This window comes from Camelina sativa, chromosome 16 (assembly GCF_000633955.1).
Source record: "Camelina sativa cultivar DH55 chromosome 16, Cs, whole genome shotgun sequence".
In the NCBI taxonomy this organism is placed as follows: Eukaryota; Viridiplantae; Streptophyta; class Magnoliopsida; order Brassicales; family Brassicaceae; genus Camelina; species Camelina sativa.
This window is the reverse complement of record NC_025700.1, coordinates 23559313-23567124: the sequence shown is the minus strand read 5'-3', so window position 1 is coordinate 23567124 and position 7812 is coordinate 23559313. Positions and strand designations below refer to the sequence as shown.

The following is a 7812-nucleotide window of genomic DNA, read 5'->3' as shown; positions in this document are numbered from 1 at the left end:
AGACCGAACTTGTCCAAAACAGTTGCTCCTAGTCAGAAACCTGTTTCCAAACAGAAACCTCCCCATTCCACACTCAATAGTCCTCAGGTAAGGAAAAGGTATGCATCTTCTTCACCCAAACCCCCTCCTATCATCAACAAGGCTTTCAAAGGTACAAATATTGTTTTGCAGTTAACCAAGCCACGAGATTATCATAGAGCGCTTGTTTCTTCTGTTGATGAATTTGACGGACATAAAAGAAGCAAACCCATCCCAAAATCCCGCCCTGGTCTTGTTTCTCATGTCCTTGGTAGACCTCACTCTTCTACTGCTTATACACCACCTTGGATGAAAAGGTCATGCTATGGGAGACATTCACTACCATGTTCTGATCCACCCTATGCCTGAGCTTCACCACAGTCAAGCTAATGACTGAAAACAAGCGCTTAGTGGGAGGCAACCCACTGGTAGGTTTTTCTTTTTCTTTTGATTTTGAATTATATTTATTTTATTTTTCTTTTGCCAATCTTAGGCTTGAAAATACTGGGGATAGTGTCGTTTAAGTTTGGGGGAAGATAGTACTAACTACTAACATAGTTCTTGTTTTTATTATGTCAAAACCGATTTTTGTTTTTATTGAGTCAAATGATCACACAAAGCTTGGAAGCGAGGGGTAGGTAAATTACCGATGACCCCATTATTCGCCTACAACTTTGAGAAAAAGAATAATAAAAAAAAACAGCAAAGCAAAGCTCAAAGGAAGATAATAATAGAATAAGTCTAGGGGAGAGGAAAAATACCATGGGTTGTAAAAGGTTATATATTTCTTGTTATGGTATAGTACGGGAATGAGTCTAGAAGGTTCTTGACATTGATCAAGTTGATGAGGCCCACCGATGAAGGTTTAATGGTGGAAGTAGTGGAATTTGGTTTGAATTTGGGATGCTACGAATGTCAACGGAGAAGTACATGGTGGTTCTATTTGGATTTGTCTGCTAAGCATATGGATTATGGTTGGATGGTCATGGCAGTACCTTAGAGAGAAAATGAGTTTCTGTGTTTTCAAAACCTCTTTCGAATGTCTAAGCTTATGTTTTGCTTGAGGGCAAGCAAAGGCTAAGTCTGGGGGAGTTGATATATCATGGTTTTTATAGTTTTTAACCATGATATAAAGAGTCTTTTTGAGTTTTTGATTTGTTTTCTAGGATGTTTTTGAGTCTTTGCAGGTTTTCTAAGACTTTGGCACATAAGGAGCAAAGTGGAGCAATCTGGATCATTTTGGAGCATAAATCTTGAAGAATCAATTTGGACTCGGATCAGAGTTGGAGCATCGACCGACACCAAAGGAGCATCGGTCGACACCCTCTTCAGCCGATGAAGGATCACAAATTTGGAAGTTTTACAAAGTTGCCCGAAGTTTTCCATATTTGCAACACAAGTCCCTGACGTGTTTTAGGACATATAAATAGTATTTTTAGGTTTTAGAAACCCTTAAGTTTTATTCTAGCAAGTTTTATTCTCTGAAACCTTTTTGGGAGAAGAGATATTGAGAGCTTTTGGGAGAGAGATAAGAACTCCTTCGAGAGAAGAATTCCTGAACTCCCTCTTTTACTTTTTAATATTTATTGCATGTTATTCATAATTATGTCTTGTTCTTCATTAAACATTTCTGAGTAGTTTGCTTGTTAGATTCAGGGTTTTTCACAGGGATTTTATGAATTATTAGATCTGTTTATTTAGGATTCTTTATCTTTCTAAATCTTCATCATAGGTTGTTCTTAATGTTAGATCTTTGATTAGCCATCTGGATTTAGATCTTAGGATTATTGATTGATATGAGAATATAATTGATTTTCCTGATAAAACCTTTTGATGAGCAAAATTACTTTTTGCAAAGAGATTTGATTTAGTAATTTTGTGAACAATCTAAACATGTTTTTAAAGCTGATTTTTAACATAGAATTTTGCAAAGAGATTTGGATTTTATGATTTTAAATTTAGATAATATTTGCAGTGAGAACTGATTTATTTTACAAAAGTGTTTAGAGTTCTAGATCTGATTTTAATTGCTTGAATCCTATTTAATTATTGATTTAATATTTTATAATCTCCTGAGATATTTCCTGGACCTAGTTTTTTGATCTTCTGAATTTACAACAGTTTTATTTAATATTTTGCATTATCTTTTTAATTTAAATCAACTTGTTTAGCTTACTTACAAAACTCTATAATTTATTGTGTAGACTTGAGTCCTTGTGGTATTCGACCCCTAAGTATTACAATGACCTCTTAATTTGAGAGAGTAGTTCTAGGGTTTAATTTGAGCATATCACAATCCACAAAGAGCAACAAAACAATATTGAAATCCCAAGAAAACAACCAAAAAAATGATAAAGAAGCATAACTATACTAGCCCCCATGTTTTGTTAAACAAAACCCTATTCTTTCATGTTTTCTTATCCACGCAAAAGAAAACGTTTACATACGGCTGCTAACATTTAATTTGGAGGCCTAGGCACCTACAAAAACTACAATAGCACGATCAGTTTTTTTTAGGGGGATGTATTCAACTTGACATTTTAAGTAATTTGTGTGAAATTTACAAATTCTATGTTATTCAATCATGAATTTTAAAAAGTCTATTAAAATCTGTTGTTATTGAACTGATGATTTAAAAATGTATTTTAAAATCCATTAAAATCCACTGTTATTGAACTGATGATTTAAAAATCTACTTTAAAATCCACTGTAATTCAAAACAGTTTTGTGGATTAGGATTTTAATAATTTTTAGGATTCTGGATGATTTTGGAGGATTTGGTTAGTTAAAAATACAATAATCTAAATTTCATGGTTTTAGGTGAGATTTAAAAGAATTTTACAGAAAATCATATGAACTTCCCTAAAATCTATCAAAATTCTAAATTTCCTAAATCCTATCAAATTCTCCAAAATCATGGTTTGAATACACCCCCCTTAGTTACAAATGGAGGGGAACATCTAATGGTGAAACCATTGTAGTTAGAAACCAGAATCCATTTATAACTAGATGATGGGTAAAATTATATGAAAAATAAATGAATAGTGTAAATGAGGGCTAAAAGTGCCTTGTGGACAAAAAATGTGCTATTGGGTTATTAAATATCGGAAAAATGTGTTAGAATGAAAATTTTCCTAAAAAAACACCCTTACATTCTTTCTAATTTGGTAAGTAAGTATAGTTGTCTTGTATATGTGGTATACTAGAAGGATAACATCTATTAGATACAGAAAAGCCAGACAAAACTTGAAGGAAACTAAATGTGATGACCAACGCATGTAGACAATTATTAATAATTCTTATTTGTGTGCATAATTCTAAAAAATCTAATACTCCCTCTGTTTTATAAAGATTGATGTTTTGACACTTTCACACATATTAAGAAAAATTTTAGTTTTTATTTATAAATTAATTTATAATTACTTTTTGGTAGAGAGAGAAAATATAAACCAATAACAATTCAAAAAATTTAAATATTTTCAATGATTACTTCTTGAAATTTACAAAACATCAATTTTTGTGGGACAAAAAAATATTCCAAAACATCAATCTTTGTGAGACAGAGAGAGTATTAAAAACTGAGGGAATATATAATTATATGAATAAACAAACAAAATATTTAAATGCCATATTAATAAATTGTAGATGAGAAAAATATAGAATTTCATTCTTATTTATAAAGATTTTCGTTTCAAATAAAAAAAAGTAAAAGATTAATTTTCTTACATGGTTATAAACTTTTTACAAAACTAAAAATATTAAAATAACTTATGTAATTAAGTATATTATTATTATTACAAATATATGCAATAAGCCACGCGTCGTGTGGCTAAATACACCTAGTAGAATAAAAACTATAGAACTTAGTTTCTACAATTCCTAATTATAGATTTATACATTTAGCAAATTGCAGGTTTATGTTGTGTGTATGTGTATTTAACTTGTCATTTTTTTTCTTGGTAAATATGCATTTATTTACGTGTGAAGGTGGATGCAGGCTGCTGGTGTAGTGGTGTGTACAGTGTACGTACGTAGGTTTCAAAATTTGCTAGAATCGTTAGCAGGTCACTCTCATTTACCAAATAAAATTGGTCTTTCATGATTTATTTATTTTTGTTTGATCCTTTCAATACTTTTCCATAACTATTCGTATCCTCCACACTAACTCATTTCTACTTTGCTACGTAAACAAGTTTCACCTAATCTACTAAATTAACAACAACAAAAAATTAACAAATCGTTTCCATAGATTCACACTTACGTAAAACTTTATCAGTGTCAATAAAAATTTGTATTTTTTTACCTTAAAAAGTGTTGACTTTGATATTTGGATTAACTGATGTAAAGAAGAAGAATCACCGACAGCTCCAAACGAGTAATCTCAACCGTTGATTAGATTAAACGAGAAAACTAAAACAATCCAACGGCCACGAATCGTCCAATTGCCATGTTCTTCCCTCTCTCTCTCTTCTTCTGCATTTAAGAAACCTCACTACACGAAGACGACGAAGACGAAGAAATCGAGCACATCCATGGCGAAAGTTCGGATTTTGATCGTCACCCTTGTCTTCTTCTTCTTTCTCAATGTCAATGTCAATGGATTTTACCTTCCCGGCGTCGCTCCACAAGATTTTCAAATGGTTAGTCACAAAGTCACCTCTGTATCCGAATCTGTCTTTTCTCTTGTGTGTTTCGTAAATGCAGCTTCAAATTTGGGCTCATTATAGCTTTGATTCACAATGATTCTTGTTTGATCGAGTATTTGATTTGTTCCTGGTTTAGATCCGATGCAATTGATCAAGTTATCTTGTTAAAATTGGATCTATGGCTCTGTTTTATGAGATTTGTGCGATTTTTGATCTTTAAAGTTATGATTTTTTTTATTTTGCAGGGAGATGCTTTGATGGTGAAAGTTAATAAACTGACATCTACAAAGACACAGCTTCCATATTCATACTATTCTCTTCCTTATTGTCGTCCAGAACATATTGTTGATAGTGCTGAGAATCTCGGTGAAGTTCTTCGTGGCGATCGGATTGAGAACTCGCCTTTTGTGGTATGTTCTTGGTTCTTTCTTTATGTGTCTTGTTTAAAATTGTAGTTTGATGAGATTTTTATATGTATGTTTGTTTCTTTGTTGCAGTTTAAAATGAGGGAATCACAGATGTGTGCTGCGGTTTGTCGCGTAAAGCTCGATAAGAAAACAGCCAAGGCGTTGAAGGAGAAGATTGCTGATGAGTATCGAGTCAACATGTGAGGAGATTTGATTTCGTCGCCTTTGGTTGGAATGTGTTTTCTTCTGTTTTCATTAGGAAGATTGATTTATTGTGCAGGATTTTGGACAACCTTCCACTAGTTGTTCCAGTGAAAAGGCCAGATCAGGACAATGTTGTTGTGTATCAGCATGGTTTCCATGTTGGTCTCAAGGGCATCTTTGTTGGTGTAAGAGCTCATCATCACATTTGCTATATATGTTTTAATGGAAGGATTTCTTATTTGTTTCATTTTCCTGTAGAAAAAGGAGGAAAAGTATTTTATCCACAACCACTTGACCTTCACTGTTAAGTATCACAGAGATATAGAGACCGATTCTTCAAGGATCGTTGGCTTTGAAGTCAAGCCTTTCAGGTAACTTTTTGTGATTTTAAGGACCTTAAACTCTTTATATTGTGTAGACTTAACATCTACTGGTTTTAATCTCAATGCAGTATCAAGCATGAATACGAAGGTCAATGGAATGAAAAGGCTCGGTTAACAACATGTGATCCGCATACAAAGCGTGCAGTTACTAACTCTGAGTCTCCTCAGGAGGTTGAAGAAGGGAACGAGATTATCTTCACATATGACGTTGATTTCCAAGAAAGTGAGGTGAAATGGGCGTCGAGGTGGGACACTTACCTTTTGATGGCTGATGATCAGATTCATTGGTTCTCTATCGTTAATTCCATGATGATTGTTCTTTTCCTCTCTGGTATGGTTGCTATGATCATGCTAAGAACACTCTACCGAGATATCTCCAACTACAATCAGTTAGAAACTCATGAAGAGGCTCTCGAAGAGACAGGTTGGAAACTGGTACATGGAGATGTTTTCAGACCGCCAACAAACCCGGAGTTGCTCTGTGTCTATGCAGGCACTGGAGTTCAATGCTTTGGAATGATTCTTGTCACCATGATCTTTGCTTGTCTTGGCTTTTTATCTCCTTCAAACCGTGGTGGTCTTATGACTGCTATGCTTTTGCTTTGGGTTTTCATGGGACTCTTGGCGGGATACGCGTCTTCACGCCTTTACAAAACGTTAAGAGGAACTGAATGGAAGAAGATCGCTCTGAAAACTGCAATCATGTTCCCTGCTACAATATTTGTCGCCTTCTTTGTCCTTAATGCCATAATATGGGGACAAAAGTCATCTGGTGCTGTCCCGTTTGGTACAATGTTTGCCCTTGTAGTCCTCTGGTTCGGCATCTCTGTTCCGCTTGTTTTCATCGGTGGCTACATTGGTTTTAGGAAACCTGCACCCGAAGATCCTGTGAAAACCAACAAGATTCCAAGGCAGATCCCAATACAAGCCTGGTACATGAACCCAATCTTCTCCATTTTGATCGGTGGCATTCTCCCATTTGGTGCAGTCTTCATCGAGCTCTTCTTCATACTTACCTCGATATGGTTACACCAATTCTACTACATCTTCGGGTTCCTCTTCATCGTGTTCATCATTTTGATCATCACCTGCGCAGAGATCACAGTCGTCCTCTGTTATTTTCAACTCTGTAGTGAAGACTATCAATGGTGGTGGAGATCTTACTTAACATCAGGCTCTTCTGCGGTTTACCTCTTTCTTTATGCCGCCTTTTACTTCTACACTAAGCTCGAGATCACGAAGCTCGTCTCTGGAATCCTCTACTTCGGGTATATGCTTATTGTCTCATATGTATTCTTCGTTTTCACCGGCGCAATTGGTTTCTACGCATGCTTTTGGTTCACCAGGCTTATCTACTCTTCAGTTAAGATTGACTGATCTTTTGATCACATTCTGAGAAAGCTATTTTCAGTTCTCTATTTCATTGTTATCTTGTTGTAGTTCTTTCTTAGAAAACATTTGTGATAATTTTGAGATATGTACACAGAAACTTTATTTTATTGCAAACATACAAAAAGCTGAATTGTGTCAAACAATTGTCTCTCATAATAACATGGACTTGCAGCTATCGCCAGTAAAGATTCCTCGTTTTGTTCCCTTTGATCTAACAGAAATTACCGTACAACCCTTACGTGTACGGTTGTTTAGGGAGTTTTGTTTGTAGATAATTGAAACTACGCTTAGGCTTAAGAACTTCGACCTTCTCTTGAGCATGGTTGGATTGCACTGGCTTAGCATTCTGGTTCGGTAGCTAATCTAAATAATCTTTAAATTTGTTTTACATAACCAGCTAGATTTGCGGATGTACCTATTTTTTTTTTTTTTTCCAAAAACCTTTCACAGATTTTGGCTTATAAATTTTACTGCAAAATGTGTCAATAAACAACACGATTTGGGGGAGTGTATTCAAACCATGATTTTGGAGAATTTGATGGAATTTAGAAAATTTAGAATTTTGATAGAATTTAGGGAAGTTCATATGATTTTCTAAAAAATTCTTTCAAATCCCACCTAAAACCATGAGATTTGGATTTATGTATTTTTAACTAAATAAATCCTGCAGAATCCTAAAAATTATTAAAATCATAATCCACAAAACTGTTTTGAATATATTTTAAAGTATATTTTTAAATCACCAGTTTGGATTTTAATAGA

The 7812-nt window shown here is 34.3% G+C and overlaps 1 protein-coding gene across 1 annotated transcript; it reads left to right on the top strand.

The window, feature by feature from the left end:
• LOC104752047 (transmembrane 9 superfamily member 10) lies at positions 4466–7193 on the top strand. The gene is made up of 6 exons (XM_010474118.2): positions 4466–4658; positions 4910–5074; positions 5162–5271; positions 5352–5460; positions 5534–5646; positions 5727–7193. Exons 1-6 carry the CDS (start codon positions 4551–4553, stop codon positions 7033–7035), a joined length of 1914 nt encoding a protein of 637 aa, XP_010472420.1. The 5' UTR covers positions 4466–4550; the 3' UTR covers positions 7036–7193.

Excerpts from the sequence above, each read along its gene's own strand:
- LOC104752047 (XM_010474118.2), top strand. The coding sequence starts at position 4,551 with ATGGCGAAAGTTCGGATTTTGATCGTCACCCTTGTCTTCTTCTTCTTT. Across the intron at positions 4,659-4,909 it reads CTCCACAAGATTTTCAAATG|GGAGATGCTTTGATGGTGAA; the intron begins GTTAGTCACAAA and ends TTTATTTTGCAG. Across the intron at positions 5,461-5,533 it reads TCAAGGGCATCTTTGTTGGT|AAAAAGGAGGAAAAGTATTT; the intron begins GTAAGAGCTCAT and ends ATTTTCCTGTAG.